Raw genomic sequence first — 18,996 nt, forward strand, 5'->3', positions numbered from 1 at the left:
CACACGCAGGTATTCATCTCTGTAGTGACAGCTGAGACCTGCAGGTGTTTGCTGCTATTGCCCTCTCAGAATAGACAGACACTTGTTCCTCACTGTAAACATTTGTATCATGGTGTTTGCCTGGCTAGTTACAGCCCAAATAATGATAAACCAGCCTTTTCTTTTTTTAGCCCCTTGCTGTCATGCATTAATTCTCCTTGCAAATAGGCATTAGGTACTGGAAATAGCTTAAGCGAGATCACTCTCTGGTGATTATTTTACTAGCCTTATCTTTTGGAAAATATTTCGTAGAGTGTCACCAGAAAGTGTATCATGCAGTTTCCAGAAATACAGCACTCTACAACATTAAATTCATACATGAAGGGAGAGTATGGCTAATGGGCAAGATACTCTTTCACTCCTTTAATTCTAATATTATTTCACTGTTCTTCAAACTGCTATTTTTGCCTTGTTACGGAACAGCAAAAATCAGAATAAGAACTGTTTGCTGAGGACTTTAACACTCACAAATGTCAAAATGATTTCTCAAAATGGTTGTTTGCCTTTTTTATGTAACAAGAAGGTCCAAAATCTATGTATTTTTATAATAGCTCTGGAATGGCAAATTGTGTACCCATTAGTTTCTCTGGAAGTCTGGGAGGTTAAGGAGTTTAATAACTTCTCCTGTCTTAACTGAAAGTGCATGGGAAGTCTATTTTTTAAAAAGACAAACATCACAGAATACTTAATGTTTGCATTAAATAGAAATTATCAGGGAAACATTAGGAAGCAAAGCTATAAAAATCTAGGAAACTTCCCTACAAACCTTTCTCAATCCATCAGCTGTTTACATTTTGGTAGCCTGATTCTGTTTCTTTAGTTCTTTACACCACTTTAGACAGACCTGAATTCTAATTAAAAAAAAAAAACAAAACTCAAAACCAAAAGTAAACAACCAGCCCCCAAAGAAACAATAAAAATAAGAGAGAAACAACAGTCTTTCTCAACCACTAGAGGTACAAAATGTGCCAGTATGAATTGCAAAGTCATTCGCTGAGGGACTGAAACCAAAAACTTAGGAAAAAAAGGGATGTTCTTCATTTGGAAGGACTAGAAAAGAAAGTGGCCCAGGGCATTGTCTGACAATACAGTAAACATATGCCAGTAACACAGGCTATGTGAGTTTAGATGTACCATGCAGCACGTTCTCATTAGAGGCTGGGAGGTACCTCTAATCCAAGAAAGGGAAAAATCTGATTTGGAAAATAACACTCACAGTTCTAGCAATGTCTGTACCAGAAAGAGATATAAAAATTGCTTTTTTGCACACAGAAGGTCATTGGAGGAGGCCACTTCAAAGGGGAAAAATGAAGACACTTATTTCCTGACAGTAGGCCGTCTTTAACCCTCTAAAACAGTCTGGCAGGGGACAGGAGTAGCTTCTCCAAATACAATTGAGATTTAAAGGCTGGAAAGAGAGGAGAATAATATGATCAAGTAGGTGTCTATTGCTCATTAGTTAATTCAGGTTGCTGAATTTTTTTTAAAATGCAGCTGTTAGGACAGAGAAGCTGTTGTGCAGCCTTTAGGGAAAAGCACTGGCAACACAGGATTCTACTTATTTGCAGCATCCACTTTGAGAGAAGGGGGCTGCATGACAGGACAGGAGGGATTCAGGATTTAGAAATCCAGTCTTCAGAAACCTGAGACATATTTCAGAAGAAGCCTGGCAGCATTTTGCAGGCTCCACCTCATTAACTTATTCAACTAAAGTCTTTCTTCAGGAGCTGCCTTTTTGTTTTCCCTCTTGTCATATGATTTGATTCCAGATCAGCTTTGTTTCCCAAACTGCTTTAAGGAGCTGAGGACAGGCAACATGGCCAGATGTGCTCTGAGGAACATCACCAAAAGCAAGCTATGCCACAGGCTGGTGCAGCTGGCTTGGGCCCACATAGCTTTCTACAGTTCAGAAGGTGATTTTCAGAGAAATGTCTGATGTTGATTGCTGTCACATCTTTGCCACGTGTCAGGTGTGACCCACTTCCTAAGATCTCTCAGGAACTTTTGCCAAGCATAGTTTCTCTTTAGATGCTTAGGACACTGTTGGAATCTTCTCTTTTTCCCTGGCAGATTAGAATTTTTGGGGGCTTGGTGTCTTATATAGAAGGGGCTAACTACTAGTGAGTTTTGGTATTTTCCCTGCAGTATGATGATGTCTCAGGTTCTTGCTGCTCCTACCCTTAACACCCACTGTGTGGCTTCCTTCAAGAGTGAAAGATTTAGTAACCTATGTCTCTTCTTCTAATCTGACATGCCGTGCTCTCTTTAAATAGCAAAACAGTACCAAATGTGGAGAAGATTTTAAAGAGAAATGGAATAACTGAAATTTATACTGAAACATCCTCTTAGTCGTCTTCCTGATCTGTGCCAGAAGTGAAGGAAACTAATTTGTGAACCTCTCTGTATTTTTAGGGCAAATTGAGGCTAAAGCAAGACAAAAACCTCACTTGGCCCAGACTTTTGACAAAGTCTTGAGTGGTTTGTGCAAGCTGAGAAAAGGAGCCCATATTTTCTCCACCGTTCTTGTGCTGTTACATAAAGGCAAGTCGGTTATACAATAGCTAAATAAGGATTACAAAACTGAGCTCTGTAAATCTAAATAAGAAACAGAATGTCTATCCTGCACTGGACAAGCATAAAAATCGGGAAGAGTGAAACTCTGGTCCTAATGAAGTTAATGGTAAAGCTCTTGCTTAGTCTGGTGAGATCACAGTTTCTTCTGAAACCTTGGCTCAAGCCTGTAGTTGGCTGACCAGGCTGGATATTTAAAGCATAAAGTGTTAAGTTTTTCCAAATACTGGGATAAGATGACTTCTACTTTTTTTTCAAGCTTTTTGCTCATAATCAAGAAATGTTGAAATTATTTTAAGACGAAGTACTAAGCAATCACTTGCGAACCTGAACTGGAAGCCTGAAAAGGCCCTCCCTGATACATTATCTCTGAATGCAAGAACAAATAACAACTATGTAATTCTTCCCAGGCTTCAGTGTCAACACTTAAAAGCAGTGAAAGCTACTTTAAACCGTTACCTGGGTATCTTAGAGTAAGATAGGAAACCCTGACCTGTGGGGGTAGGAAATCAGACAACAAACACCAGATATCAACAAAACAAATAAAAGCCCCTAATAAACTTGAGAGCTAAGCTCTGCAAGTAAATAACGTTGTGAAAGGATCTTTTGTGCTGTAAGGATTGAAGTGCAGCAGTGTTGCTGGAGCTGTTTGGCTCACAGACCAAACCAATTACTTGACAGTTGTTTAACTTTGGCCTGGGGTGTAGAGGACCTCTGGGTAAGAAAAGCCATCACAGTTTCTTCATATCCCCAGGCTCATCTGGTCTGACTATCAAAACCTATTGCAGTTACATTGGATGCTAGTATGTACATCAGGACTTCCCCCACCCACAAGATTCCTGCATGATGAAAAAGACGAAAAAAGAGGGGGAGAAAAAATGAAAGCTTGTGCAATCAGGGCCACACATCACATGTATTGCCAGTCCAAGGGTTACTTCTCTTCCCCCTCTTCCCTGAAGCATCTCTTAACAGATGAACAGATTCAATGCAGAATGTCATTAACAATCTAACAGTGCACAATGATTTGGGATCATCCTTATCTTACAGAAGCAAGCTATAAATAATCATCTTGGGCAAATCTAACATCATGACTGACTGGCAAGCTCAAAAAAAAAAAAAAAAAAAAAAAAAAATTCCAGTGTATTAAAACCCACAAATGACGAATTATTTCTTGCAGAATTCTGGAATTGTGTAAATCTCTCCAATGAGCATCAGATAAAGCTGTCAGGGTGGGGGATGATTTACTTCTCTGTGAGTGATTAAGCCTGAGCAGTTAAAAAGACTTAGCCTGCTATAAGCAATTAGGTATGGTACATCAGTGCCATTCCAGTGTTATCACTGATTTAGGCCTGCCAAGGATGCAATTCTCCAGGCAAGCATCTGGGAATTCATAATTGCCTTGGTTTTTTCATGACCACACTCTGACCAGCCCAGATATGTCCCAGAGCAGGCCAAAACTTCACAGGCTCAACTGATACTTCCAACTTGTATCAGCTGTGAAATATGGTGGCATGGCAGGCTGTGGTTCTGTCCCTCCTCTGCACTAATTAGAAACCAGTTGGAACATGAGGCACCAGAGAAGTTATGCTTCTTGCTTTTCTTACTGTGTAGAACTAGCAACTTCCCGACTTGAAGTTTCATATCCACCCATCACTCTGCAAGCTTATGCCACCAGTTTGGATGGGGCATTTATTTTACATTATCCCCTTTGACACTTGTTTACTGCTTTCTCTCTTCATTCACATTTCTGTCTTTCACTAACACCTCTCTACAATTACCTTTCCCAGCTCTTTTGTTCCCTCTCTCACATCAATGACTGCATCCTCTTCACCCTATTACCTCTTTGTTCTCCTTCATTACACCCTGGACCTTGCAGAAGCCCTCCTTCACCTCAAAAATAAGTGAAGAGAAGGGAGAGAAGAAGGAAAGAAGAGTGATTCTGTATGAGGGACAGTGGGAAACAAAATGTACCCCTTAAATTAGGTCCTTTGAGAGGTGCTCAAGGACTATCTAGAATTTCCAGAATTTCCTGAGCTCCTGCAGTTTCCAGGTCATGGGTGTTGTTTTAAAATTGTGTTTCAGTGTGTAGAAACTTTGCTTCCTTGAGTACTCATGTGCAAGACCCAAGGATTAAACCCAGAGCAAGTGAGCACTTGCACTGATGCCAGAGTCTGTGCACTATCAAATGCCAGGCCCCAGGAAAGCCATATGACTACTGACCTTCTACCCCCTTTTGCAGATAGTTTTTATGCAGCAGTTACTATTTTTTTTTCAAAAAATAAGCAAAGCATACGTTCAAAAATGCTGCCTCTAACTGTAACAACCTTTGGAAACATATTTTTTGCATACACCTTCATTCTTAAGTGTAATGACAACATGGTAAACACTAAAGTATGGAACAGAGACACAACTTCAGTCCAACAAGTGGTGCAAAAATGCAATATGCAAAATCAGATGCAAAATCAAGAAACTTAGCCTCGGCTCCCTGGTGTCCTTTAAAACATAGAGGAATTTATTACCATCCTGTATATTTTTTTCAAGCCCTGAGATGCAGTCATGATTGCTTTATGCTGATCGAATAATTCCAAGTACCAGTTTCCGAAATAAGAATATATAAGAGGAATTTGGATAATATATTTAATAAATACTAGGTGTGTCTTTGAAAGGAAAGAAAATTAATGGGGAGGTTGCTACTTATGAGCTTTTAAGTGAATCATCATTCAACAATAATTTTCAAAAGTGTAGCTTCCTCTACACCCTGTCCAACCTCAGCCAGATGTAGAGATAATCTCTTCCCAGGAATCCCACCAATAATGATGGTGAGGTGACACTTTCCTTTATTAACACAAGCCAAACTGAGTGGCTAAGAAAGTAATAACCAAAAAGGAATAAGAATATAAGGAAGAGGGGCAGATACAAAACATGTGCTTAAAGATGATGAGTTTACTTTACTGGATAAACTCTAGGGTTTGTAAATTATCACTTGGTCATGGATTGCCTGCCCCAAGCCACAAACACCTGACAGGTTCAGTTCCAATCACAAAATTACAAACGTGATAGCAACAGCAAATGGTGTCAACTACATGACTTACCACAAAGCACAAAGACTACGTCAACAACATTAATGCACATAGTTTGTTTATCTCAGCAATCTCAGAAGGCCTTCACAAAATTCAGATATCACTTAATGGCAACTAAGCCCAGGGAAAACAGAACGAAAAAGAGCTTACTCTCTGCATAATGGCTCTTCAACATTAAGAAGTAGGACTAAAGCCCAGACTTAAGATAGGAAAAGCTTTCAGATGCTGAGTATGTAACAACTTCATACCTAATCTCTTCTTGAGTAAAATAACTGGTCACTGCTACTGCCCAGTACTTATTTTTCTTCTGATTAACTGGTACATTATACAACTGCTCCGCAAAGTTACCATTTCCATTTTTCTTAGCAGTATTTAAGAACATATTTTAATAGTTTCAAAGAGTTGGCCAAATTTGATTACCAGTCTTCCTTTTCATCTGCTGCTTCTTCTTTGCTTATGCCAAGCAAGCATACACAATTTTGCCCAGAGAAAAAGACCTTTCTGTGATTTAGAAACTAAACCCAACACATATAAACAACAAAAGTCGACACACTACTCTGATTGACTCTCCAAGTTTTCCAAAAGCTTTTAATTCAGAACCAGGATCTCCATATGCTAGGCTCTAAATTACCTGACAGACATATGGTTAAGTATAAAAGCAGAATCAGTCACACCAATGTGGTAAGAAGACTGAACAAGACCTAGCTTATTTCTTATTACAGCAGTTCACTTACCCGGTAGTAGTCTGTGCTGTACACGTCTCTTGACATCCCAAAATCCCCAATCTTCACCAGCAGGTTTTCACCAACCAGACAATTCCGGGTAGCAAGGTCCCGATGCACAAAGTGCTGTGATGCCAGGTAAACCATACCAGAAGCAATCTGCTGTGCAATGTGAAGCATCTGGGATTGGGTCAGCTCAGCAGGACGGTTGCCTTCTGCCATCAGCCCTGCATCTGGTCCATGTGCCCTGCACCAAAACACAATCTGATAAACTGGTAGGCCACTTGTAAAATGGGGAAGTGAAAGGCATTAGTGAGCATCAGCCCACACAACTCCATCAAAAGTCCTATAAATTCCTTGGTGAAATAGGAAAAAAATTTTGTCTTGGCCGTTTTCATTTACTGTTTTCCTTGATTTTTGAAAGATAGGTTGTATGAAGAGCATTACAAAAGGGACATAAATTACTCAAGGAAATAAGGCATATGTGTTCACAATAGTACCCATCTGTCACCTTTCTCCTGCTCCAGTATAGTATATATATATAATCTTTTCTGGAGAAAAGCTGACAAACAAACCTGCTTGGGAATCAAAGAAAAATCATGTCACTCTGTAAGACTGAAAAACAATTGAGGGAAAGGCAAAGAAGTGGCATGCATAGCATCACTTTTCCTGTGACTGGCATTCCTTGATTTCTGCAGGGATACAGGCCATTGACCCTTCCATCTTGTCTTAAGCAAGAAAGAGCTAACTTCCTTCTCCATTTGAGAAACAAGGGCAGCAATTTTAAATTTATACTTCTAATTTCCTATCCAAATGCACAGCAGGAAAGGATTTTTGCTTATTTCATCACCAAGGGTGAGTTCTGCCTGAGAATGGAATTCTTGACAATAGGAAGAGGACACAAAACATACACTATTTGGAAAAACAAAACTGCTTCAGAAATATGAGTTTTTTGAGACCTGGCAAGTCCCTAAGAAGGAACAGTTGACTAATTAATGAGAATACTTCTATGCACTTTGTGAAAACCAGGGATATTTTGCATTAGGAAAGCCCAGTGAAGTACTGGGACATGTGAGCTTTACTCATCTTAGCTATGTGAGCACTGATACACGTGTACATCCTAGTATCTGGAAGAGACAGATATAAACATTCATATGAACAATATTTTACAGGAAGAACTACTAGCTAATCCTTATCAAATCAATTAGGTAATCTGGCAATCACTTCTCATTTGATACATTTTATAATGTTCTAAATATCCTTTCTCCATCCATTCTATTTTTCTGTGTTTTCAGAAGCCCTTTTTTATTCCATTCCTGAAAACTATTCTTTCAAAGAGACCATGTCTCCTCTTCCCTCCTCAACAGAGGTGAGGCCTTAATTTTTCTCTAGGGTAAGGGCACAGGAGTTTCGAAAAGAGTTGGAAATTAATCAAAATCTGTGAGATCAAATCTGACACTACCAATTAGAAATGTGATATTAAAATTGCCCCAAGGGAAGAATTTCATGAGCAAAGTGACAGATGTGAGTAAGAAATGCAGGAGGGTGTGTAGCACTGATGGGACTGTATCTGGTACCAGGCAAAGCAGCTCTCTGGCACAGGGTATGTACAGGCAGCCATTCATCTGGTCTTCTGGTCTAGGTTGATGGGGGTGGGAATAAATGGAAGGATATGAAATCTCCAACTAGAACTTTCAAGCAAATTCCTATTGAAAAACACTGTACCTCTATCATGCATAGATTTTTTAAATAAGTGCTCTCTGACATGAACATTTGAGCTGCTAAATAGGAGAACTTTTAATCTTTTGCTAGTCTCCCTGAGGACATGGTCTTTATCTAATGCTGGCCATAAATGAGGTGATCTTGAGTGTCTGCAACAGCCAGGGACATTGACATTCTCTGCAGCCACATCATCCACTAGTCCACAGACCAAGCACTGGGCAGGCACGAGTTTGAGGCTTTAGTCCTAGATCTGAACAGCCTTTGGCTGCATGCAGCCAGCCAGGATCATTTGGGTTAAATTTTCAGATCAATTTTTCCCCAGCAGCCTTTGGTGGCGCTGCAGGGTAAGAAATATGGAACAGCCCACTTTGCTGTGAACCTCTGGTCTGCAGCACAAGCTGCAGAAAATGTGAGAGGAATGACAAATTGGAGCTTAGGTTTAACAGCTTGTCCCAGCATAATCATTTTATGTTCTAAAGACAAGGGCTGATTAATAGTCTTTTTAAAATTGAAGGCCTTAAAGTAGCAAATATACTGTCTGCTAAAATACTTTTCTGTACAATAATTCAAAATCAGAGTTACAACATAAGAAAAAGCCAATCAAAAAGAATCAAGGCATGAGGATTTCTTATGGAGTAAGAAATTATTTCTCATCGTCTGAGAATCTTGCTTCTTCTAACAGAAATTCCGTTTTCTGAAAATGTACTAGGATGGCATCTAGGGAAACTGCATCTCTCCTAATTCATCAGAAGACCAAGCAGACAAATGTAAATGCCCTTAGTTCTTAAAAACACTTAAATTCTTGGCTGGAGAGCCACTTCGGAAAAAGTAGCAGTGTTTGCTCTGCATCTCCAATATCAATAGCAATATCTTCTTTGTGATACCTATTGATAAAATTACAGTAGACATTGAAAGAATAGCCTCATATTTTTAACATAGGAGCAAATGCCATCTATTAACTGTTTATTTTTATGTCAAAAAGTGCAGGCTGATAAAAATGGCACATACATGAGGCCTCTGTTTTTAACTTCCTGGATCATGAGTTGCCTATTGCTGTGAAACTTATGTATCATCTATTTATTTAAAACTGCTCTACTGCCAAATTTCAATTTCCTATGCACATTCCTGAATAGCTTTATGACACAGAGCCTTAATCTGGACCCCAAAGTGTAGCATTTTCCAATTCACAGAAGTTTCCATGGCTTACAGTTTTCTTGCTGCAGATTCATAGCTGTCTTTCCAAAACACTGAGAGGAGGGAAGAGAAAAGGGGTTAGACTTCAGAAGCTCTTTGACGCCTACAGATAGCAATAGGTGTTGAGTGGGATCTTCCAAATGCTACCAGAAAGCATGTAAGAAAACCATTCCTACTGTAGGATTTATAACCAAACCTTTTAGAATACACTGAAATGTATTGGAAACAATATTTCTTTGGTACAAATCTTGATTGAATGGTACTTTCAAACAGGCAAAGACAAGAACCCCACATCCCAGTTCAAAAGACAACAGTCATACAACCTGTTTTCCTAGATGTCAGCTTTTTCCAGTGGTAGTTGCTAATTTAACATTAAGTGCCAGTAACACCTACCTTTTCTGCCCACTTTTGGCTCAGGATCAAAATATATGTACATGCATTTACCTGAGAAATTTGTTAAGATCTCCGTGCTTCATATACTCAAAGACCATGATGAGAGGATCACCCTCAACACAGACACCATAGAATTTGACAATGTGCTCATGCTGCAGGTTAGTTAGCAGTTCTGCCTCACGGTGGAAATCCTTGCGGGCATTGTCACTGGCATCCTTCAGTGTCTGGTGGAGACAATGAAAATATAAGGAAGGAAGATGTTCACAGAAGGTAGGAAATGTTTGGAATAGCCCTGTAAGGGTAAGATAAGGACACAGTACAGCATACAGGATGGAGGAAGTACTTACTTAATAACTCTTTTAGAAATGCAGATGCAATCCTGAAGTGCAATTAAATAACGGCAGTACAATTTTCATTCTCCTGCCACATGTTATCCCAAACAAACACTTTTCTTTTAAGAGAATGTATGAATACTCATGCTCTCACTGTGACAAGTGTTTTCCAAACACAGAACAAATAAACTGATCTCATCCCAAAAATATACCAGTACACAGCTGGTTTGTATCCTTGAGCATTTAACTGAAGCAACCCCTAGTATCCTGCTGGTATTTACCTTTCTTGTTAGTTCTTTAAAATAAAGCTCTCCTGGTTTAAAACACATAGTGGTAATATGGATGCATTCTTTATGTACTGCTGATGTGAGTCCCAGTGGTCTGCTGTACATTAAGTAGATTCACATGAGAGTATGTCCCTGGACCAGAATAAGACTGGTTGAGACTTCAGCCAGAAACTTCTTTGAAATTCTGTAAATCTCCTCACATGACTAAGATTAGGCATATGTGTAAGTAACTGAAGGTCAAATGCTAAAGTGATAGACATGGAGGAAAGCAGATGCACAGAAGAATTCTGGGGTATTGCTGGATCAAATAGGAGGCTTGAATGTTGTATAATCAAATAATATTAATTTAACTGTCACATATAGCCAGTTTCTGATTTCGCCTTATAAACTACATTTTATGAAGAGGAAAACAATTTCATGTACAAAAAAAAGCAAGTTCTGACACCAATTAAATGAGGAATAATTATAATTGACAATAAACCACTAATAGACTCTGTAGTCAAGAGGTACAGTGGTTGTGCTATACTAATTCAAAAAATATTTCTAAAACCACAAGAGAAAGATGGCAAGTTACCAACATTCGCAATTTATTCTTCACAGAAAATGCTGTCTGGGCTCTGTACCTTTGGATTTTAACAATACCTAGATTTAGTACAATGGAAAAAAAGACACGAAAGTAGTGGCAATGTTTTAACTAAAAATGCCTTTTTCCTGCCCATCTAGTCACTTTCCTTTCTATCCTGAATTAATATATAGAGCATGGAACCAACCACACTCACGAGAACAAAAATAGAATAAGTTGTTCTTATTCTACCCAATCTTTCTGCCAACAGAGTTTTTAGCTGCAGTAGTCATGGTTTGTTCAACCTTTTTCTTCAACAGGGACAATTCTGTCCACTTTTTTTCTATTATATGTATGCATGTGTGAAGAAGTGCCTAGAGGATGACTGTTGGAAGAAACACATGCTTTACTTGTGATACTGCAATCCTGGGTCTTGAAAAATGGATTGCTACTATAATAAAATTCAGATGGGGGGACAAGGAGTCGGGCAGAACGGATTGCTGTCTTCTAAGATCAGGGACTTTTCCCTGTGGATTTTAGGCTCTGTGGATCTTAGAGGCAAAAGAAATCACTCATGCCTTAGATGTCCCTTCCCTGAGGAATGTACTTATGAATCTTAACATGCCTTCAGGCCCAGAATCCTTTTTTCATAAGCTTTACCAATGATGCAAAAAGGACATTGCCTCATCAAGGCTCCTTTAGCCAAGATGTGTTAGTATACACAGCTGTATAATGGATATCAAATTTGCTTCCCACTACGTCTACACACAATCACATCTGAACAGAGTGAGCACTGGAATTGAAATGTTTTCCAATATTCCAGGCTCTGGGATGATGCTTTAACATGATACAGGCACCAACCCAAAGTCCAGTGTGTGTTATATATACTGAAATCACCGGTAATAATTCTGTTGTCATTTGAGTTTCTTCTGATGGTTTCATATATGAAGTGATAGGACTGTAAATCTTCTCAACAACAGAATTAGAAAAACAATTAATACAAAACGCAATTTAAAATAATAGCAATCTGGGAAGAAACTGACAGGGAGAAGCAGAGGCTGATCATCTTTCCAGCAGGCTCTTTCCCTGGAAAGACAGTAAAAATGCTGACAGCTCTGTCCTGTGAGGATGGCATATTGTATATTTGAGAAGATGCTTTTTATCTCACAGAAACAGAAAAATTATCATATGACAGAGCAGTTGCCATGGCAATTCCACATTTTCTGTCAAACAGCAAAATGCAGAAAACTCTAAAACTCAGGTGTAACTCAGGCAGGGTTTCTACTACCATGGGTTGACTAGAATTTCTGTCACCCACCACTGCAAAATCTCCTTTTCATTATTTCATGCAGTGCACAGAATAAGCACAATGCATGAGAGAGCTGGCACAGTCAGGCAAGGAGGAGACTGGAAGGTAAAAAAATTAATAAGTATGTAGAATTTACATAGAAATGACATTGACTAATGCATTTAGCTTGCTCTCAGTACAAGAAAAAAAGAAAAAACCAAAATAAAGCCCTAAGAGCACAAAGAGAGGAAAGACATATTAATTATTATTATCATTACTGACAAGCATGCCAAAGCTCTGCATACAAAGCACTTTCACCAGTCGACAGGAGGCTTTCCCAAATAGGATCTGGGATTCAATCACGTGCTTTCCAGCCACTCAGGCCCACGGTTAAAGAGGAGGGACGAGCTTCCTTGAGAAACAGAGGCTCTTACAGGCTGCCAAATTCATCCTTGTCACAGCCAGACCACCACCCCACACTTACTGTCTTCCAGAGAGTCCTTGTCCAGGTATCAGCGCTCTGTGCGGTCTGTGCTGCCCTGTGCTCTGCAGCGAGTGTGAGCTCTGACACCACTCTGTCAGAGCAGCAGCAGGAGGGGGGACTGCTGTCACCAACATCAGCCAAACTCTCAGCTACATGACTACTACTATTACTACTTTTTACTGTTTCAGCCTTCCCCTAGAAAATAATTGCTACTGCTTCCCACCAACATACAAGAGCTGACTGCTATGTGTTCTCAAGAAATGAAGTTGTGGTTTTGAGCCTTCTCTGAACTGAAGGTCTTAAGAATTGGAAACCTTTGGTTTTCCTGTGCAGGTGCCATGGAAATGTTCTTGATCTCACACACACAGCAGTCTGCTAGCTGAGCAAAACCTCCCAGGGGAGCCAGAGGCAGCTGCTAGTCTGTGCCCTGTCAGGCTCACCTCCCGCTCTGGAGAGGCTACACTAGCATGAGACTATGCCTGGGGATCCAGTCCTGTAAGAGACAGCATTGAGCCAGGCCTGAACAAACACAGCAAAATAGGCCCTCAACAGTAATTTTTCCTTCCTTTACCCTCTGTTCTCTAAAAGTTCCTGCAGCAAATGATGTCCTGATATGTTGTGCTATGGGGGCAATGCTAGTACAACATCCAGGTGTGGTCCTATGGAAATTTCTAAATTTCCAATTTATTTGAAATAAAATTTCCATTTTTTAAAAATTCTCTGACTTTTTTGAAATTATTTCCAAATACTCTGTGTTGCCCCCAAAAAGCCCACACTAATAAAAAGCAATTTAAACAAATTGTCTTTCTCCTCTTTAAGGGAGCAAAAGCTCAAACTCTTTGGTGTTTTATGTTAGGCCTGATCTTTTTTATCTTCCCAGATTTTTCTGGGCCTTTTAGCTCCTAAATAATTTGTTGCAGCAATGTCAGCATTTTGGATACCAGCTGGCTGATAAGATGGGAACATGTTGAGTTTGAAGGAGGGATGCTCAGGGCCAGGCATGAGCCATAAAGTTTTCTAGCAACTGGCAGGCACAGGGAGCTGGCAGGGACCACTAGCCAACCTGACCCCCATTGTGCAGGTGAGGCTGTGCTTCCTTTCTGCTGAAATCTCCCTGACAACATCTTACTCTTCAGTAAGAAACTATTTCCCCTGGACTCACCAAATCTACTTTATAGTGATGGGTGTGTTCTGGTTTTGTCCATGGAGCTGAAGCACTCTAAAGCCCTTGCTGCCAGCATCTGAGTCTGCTCCTCTATGACTAAAACTGCCGAATCCCAGGCTCAGGATGGAGTCCAAACACAGTCCTGTACTGAAGTGCAGGATAGCTCTCTGCACTGCAGGGGAAGCTCCATTCCTTGACCTCCACTGTGGCTCAGGGATACTTGTTATCTGTGGTTGGTAACCACAGAGAAAGAGGCAAGCATCAGGCAATTAACCCCTCAGTTATATGAGGATGAATCCAGTGGCTCAGTTCACCAAAAACTTCGCTCTGTGACAACAGCCAGAGTCACATCTTTAAGAGACAATGACAGAAATATAAAATGGGAATAACCTGTTCCCAGAGGTAATTCTTCCCATAGCTGCCTGCAAGATTCTTACTAAGGACACTATAAGGAGAAGATTTTGTAAAAAAACCTCAAAAACCAAAACCAAAAAAGTATAACAACTTGCCCAAAAAATGGATAGATTTATCATTAAGGTCTGTGGAGATATATGTACCTTTAAAGGTTGAATGCTCTTCCTTTTGATTTACACTGAGAATGAGCAGCAGAGACAAAGTTCAGTGCAGCATTTAACAGCAGAAGTGCTAGGCTCCATTTGGAGAGGACTTTCAAAAGGAGTAAGTAAATGGAAATACTTTTATTTTGCTATCAATCAGCTCTCTAAAGTGATAGAGGAAAGATAATTTCCATTATAGCTTCACCAAAATACAACAAAAAATTCATTCAGATCTAGTTTTTCCATCTCCTGTCTCTTGCTTTCTCCTGTCTGTGTTATATCCCTTCAGGGCTTAACTTTTTTCTCACCAGTCAACATGACTGAACTACTCCTGAGTATCAAAAAGCTTATAACCTTGACAAACCCAAAACCCTGCTATTTTTGATGGAGCACTCTACAAGACTGTTCTCCTTTTGTGTTCTTCCACTGTTAGATTCAAGACTCTATTTCTTGTTACCAAATACAAAAATATGATCTACATGATTTCTTTCACTGCATGGTTTCATCCAAAATGCACACATGGTTGCCTAATTGTGACCTGTCAGACGAAATTATTTTCTGGTCACTTGGCACAGCCCAAATTCTAGACATCTATTCCCCCTGCACTTAATGAGATATTTCAAATGCTGGATACCTTGTTTAATTTTTGGCAGAACATAGACGGAGATAAGAGATTGGTTTCAAGGAAAGTTTTCAAACCCTGAGAGTGTAGTTTCTAGCTACATCCACAGCTTAAGTCAACAGCTAACGTCAGCTCTTGAATTTTGCTGGGCAAAAAGGGCTTTGAGGCAGGCTTGGTCTCCAAGCTATGTTAATGAAAACTATCCACAGACAGTTTCAGTTGCTGACTGAAAGAATGGCACAGTCCTGAAACAGAAAGGTGCTCATTGCCTAGCAATTATACACATGACCTATTCACTTAGCTAGTAACAGATTATTTTTTAGACACACATAAATATCACATACATTTTTAATGACCTAGACATTATTTTTCACCATTGTCCTTCAGACAAACTATAAAAGATTTTGCCCCCTTGTGATACAATCTGTTTCCTCCCTTTTCCTTATGAGGTTTAGTTCACATTTTATAATCCAAAGCAAGATCAAATACCAAATTCTCTAAACACTCCATTAGCCTTGTGAACTCTTCTACATGTATCAGAACAGTTACACTGGATTATAGAATAGGCAAACATGATAATTTACAAATAAAACAGCACTAGTTGCAACCATGAATTAATAATGGTAACCCTAGACTCTTTTACCTTCACTGCCACCAAGATCTTGCCCTGCTCAGGACACAGGTTATAGCATTCTGCCAGAAAGACTTTTCCAAAGGCTCCTTCTCCCAGTTCTCTTTTAAGAACGATATTGTGGCGCTTGATGTGATGCACAACTGTGAAAAGAAGACAAAACAGAAGTCAGGAGGGAGCTGCAAGTCCAGGATGGGCTGGAGCCCATGCTTACAGCCACTTGGAGATTGGATTGCCTGTAAAGTAGGGAAGGAATCAGAGAGCCCACATGATTTTTTACCACTTTCTGCAAAAAGACTGAGTTTATGCAAGTGTATTTGGAGTGCATTTTCTGGGTAAGAAGACATGGAATTAAGAGTCAGGTCATTTATCATCATGTTAGAATGACTGCTGCAGAGCATACATGAAAGCCAATGCTACTTTTAAAAAAACACTAAGAGCAAATCAGAAAACAAACCAAGCCTTTCTCACCTTTTCTGCTTTTGTACCTTTAACAATAGCAGAACTCTCCTGTCGAAATCCAAAGTTTTAAAATATACCTAAACCAAGAAAACCAAACGTGTCCTCTTTCAACTTAATGCAGCTCAACACTCTGGTTTACTCACCACTTTCCCACATTGTGCTACGCTATAGTTACAATAAGATAAGAAATTTTGGTCTCACAATCATGATTTACAGTATTAATCTGAAGTAAAAGAAAAAAAAAAAAGATGGACAAAGGTTTTAGTCCACATAGTGGACAGAAGCTTAGTTCAATTGCTGCCCAGAGCCAATTGATTCAAACATTGAAGCTCATGAATATTTTTTGACTTATTTTACATTCTCCTTTCAGCAAAACCTTCCATTAAAATCTTTAATATTTAAAATACTGAACTAAATTTTGTAGACTACATTATCAATTTACAACGTTCAAGCTAAATAAAGCAGTTCTAAGGACAGCATAGCTGCCAATAGGGTGGGCAGCTTGTGTTGCTGAAACTGTACAATCCAGACAGCATCTGCAGATGGTTTTAACCTCAGTGCACTTAGCCATCTTTGCAAACACTGAAATTCAATCCTGCCTGGAAGAAGCCCATTTGCAACCTACATTCTAAACACAGTGAATTAAATAGCATTGCACATGCATCAGGCTGGCTTCTGCAGGGGTGAAAATCTCACCCTGGTTGCTCAGCTGCAGGCACCAGGACTGAACCCTGCCAATAACTTAGGGTGTAACCAAGTGCAGACCAACACCTGTCTCCATGTTTGGTCAGGAGGGGTGCTGATGGTAACATCAGTAGGGAGAAATGGCACAGCCTGTCCCTATTCTAGTCACCAGCATCGGGGGAAAAGGACCATAGTCTCCAAGAGAAGAAATGTGTGTCCCACAAAATAAGCCTAAAGTAACCTAACCCAAGCACACTGCGTGTAAATCACTTCATATCCATGTGTGTGGACATGAGGGAGACCTGGTGCTGGAGCAGGCTCGGAGGGTGAGCAAACTGTCACACATCTGCCATCATGAGGTGGCAGCACACCTGGGGAACAGATCTCCTTCAGATCCAGCTGACACCTGCTAGAAGACCCTTGGCCAGTGCCCAAGTAAGTCCCTGTACCTTGTACGTAAGAGTGGGGAAGGCTGGATTCTCCCCATAGCCCACCAGGCTCACCAGGCTTTGCTGCTTTCCCCACATGGGATAATATTCAGGGAGGATATTCACAGCCTCCTTTTCCAGTGCCAAGTCTTCCAGGGGAGGCCACATATCCCATCAGGTACATGAAATGAGACTGCACGGTGCCTACATTCTTTACTCTTGTCACACACTGGTCTAGCATAAAATTAAGTTTTGTCATGGTGATGCTTTATTTGGCCAGCTACCTTAGCAGGTCCCCTGCAGCCAGGATGAAGTTGCTTTTTGCATTCATTTCCTCCTCAGCACTGGCTCAAAATGCAGTCAGCACAGAAGAGGCCTGAACCAGAACACACCTTTTCCCCATGGCACCAGTTAACCAGCATCACTGGCCTCTGCTAATACTGGCCATGAGGCAGACCAGCAGAGCCGAAGGACTGCTGCCCCAGCACACCACCTGAGCTCCAGAGTGTGGCACATCCCATCCCCTGAGCTTTAAAAATGCTTGATAACAAATGAGCACTACCCCTATTCCATAAAAAACTTGCCATCCCCTGCTGCTGGGGAATTCTCTTTCCCTCTGCATTACTGGTATTGCCAGGAGGACGCCTCCCTTCCTTTCCCACGGGGGAAAGAAAGCAAAGGCAGTTTTTCATTTTTTTCTGCCCACAGCTGCCAAAGACTTGGGGATGAAGACAGTTTGAGTGTTTTGTGGGTTCTCTCCATTTTGAGCCCATTGTGCTGCTAATGTTGGGCCTAGCAGTACAAAGGAGCTTTTTTGTGAAACTCCTGGAGGACTTTACAAACAATAGAGTAAAAATAAATAAGAAACATATTCAATACTTCTCTGTAGTACACTTACAGCTGCTGTTAAACACTCTTATATAAACCAAGCATTTGAATAAACAATCTATCCCATAAGCCAAACTGTGAAAGCTGAAACACAGCAAGGCACAGAAGAAGTCTGCACAGAATGTATCTACAACTTGTTATGCTCTACCCATTCCTGTTACCTTTTTGAGCTGCACTGAGTTACTAAACAAATAAAAAATGACAGTAAGTATGGCTAAATGGGCAGAGATTAAACATAATAACAATGTAAGTAAATCAAACACAAGTGATGTGACGGATATATGAGCTCAGGAAAAAATCCGTTTAGCACACTCAGGGCCCCAGCCATAATGACACTGTCTTCAGTGGGAGGATACTTGAGCAGGAGATACACTAGAAAATCCAGGTCAAAATCTGCTTTCAGTTACTATCAGAATAAAGCAAATTACTTATGCTAAAGTCCAAGAGATTATCCTGGATTTACATTGAAGAAACAAAGCAGAATTTGGCCAAAGAGGTGACATAAACTAAGAAGTTCTCTCATAACACTGTCTCACAAGATAAGGTACCCAAATATTCTAATGACAATTTTTTGATTCTAAATGGCAATTACATTTGACCTGCCATTTGTACTTTTAAGAGTTTATAATCTCTGGTTTTAAATCTTAGCTGATTAGTGTAAAAAATATGTTCTAAATAAAAAGCCACATTGAGTTGAAACACTTCAGAGAGAAATGAAATATGAAATATGAAAAAAGACAAAACAAATTAAAGAAGGGTAAATGCTGTAAAGAGGCTATGTTAAAATAATACCTACACAACTCTACCCTTAAAAGCAGGGAGCTCCCATAGATGACTTCAGGGAACCAGAGGGCAACAGGGGGTACAAAGTCTCTCTTCTCATCT

General features: G+C 40.0%; 1 protein-coding gene across 2 annotated transcripts in view; it reads right to left on the bottom strand.

Annotated features, from left to right (window-relative positions):
• The window catches only part of NTRK2 (neurotrophic receptor tyrosine kinase 2), a 201,170-nt gene that overhangs the window by 36,130 nt on the left and 146,044 nt on the right, over window positions 1-18,996 (bottom strand). For both annotated transcript variants that reach the window (XM_056513945.1, XM_056513951.1), the window contains 3 exons: window positions 15,662-15,792; window positions 9,773-9,945; window positions 6,425-6,659 (listed from right to left, as the gene is read on the bottom strand). In XM_056513945.1, the coding sequence (XP_056369920.1) occupies window positions 6,425-6,659; window positions 9,773-9,945; window positions 15,662-15,792 (539 nt within the window). The remainder of the gene's footprint in view (window positions 1-6,424; window positions 6,660-9,772; window positions 9,946-15,661; window positions 15,793-18,996) is intronic.

The sequence above is a fragment of the Oenanthe melanoleuca genome, chromosome Z (genome assembly GCF_029582105.1).
Source record: "Oenanthe melanoleuca isolate GR-GAL-2019-014 chromosome Z, OMel1.0, whole genome shotgun sequence".
Taxonomy (NCBI): Eukaryota; Metazoa; Chordata; class Aves; order Passeriformes; family Muscicapidae; genus Oenanthe; species Oenanthe melanoleuca.